Source organism: Trypanosoma equiperdum (genome assembly GCF_001457755.1).
Source record: "Trypanosoma equiperdum strain OVI genome assembly, contig: ctg_196, whole genome shotgun sequence".
NCBI classification, from domain to species: Eukaryota; Euglenozoa; class Kinetoplastea; order Trypanosomatida; family Trypanosomatidae; genus Trypanosoma; species Trypanosoma equiperdum.
Window position 1 is genome coordinate 1 of NW_027124026.1, and position 206 is coordinate 206.

The 206-nt window shown below is 35.4% G+C and overlaps 1 pseudogene across 1 annotated transcript in view; it reads left to right on the forward strand.

Moving 5' to 3' along the window:
* Nucleotides 1-45: 45 nt before the first annotated feature.
* The window catches only part of TEOVI_000054200:pseudogene, a 504-nt pseudogene continuing 343 nt past the window's right edge, over nt 46-206 (forward strand). Inside the window, exon 1 of the mRNA in view lies at nt 46-206. This exon is cut by the window's right edge and continues 343 nt beyond it. Coding sequence covers nt 46-206 — 161 coding nt within the window.

Consider the following 206-nt stretch of genomic DNA (forward strand, 5'->3'; position numbering starts at 1 on the left):
AAAGTTGGAGATGCGAGTAATTGGGGATGGCAAGCAGAACTCACTGTGAGTAGAAAAACATATCTGTGGTTTAAGTTCGCAGTTGAAGTATTTAATCCAACTAATCCTTATATTATGAAGGCAAATGATGATATTTTTATAAGGGTGCCATTATACCTAAAATATCTGGAGGTGCTTCCATGAGAGAAATTAAATATGAGAAGAGC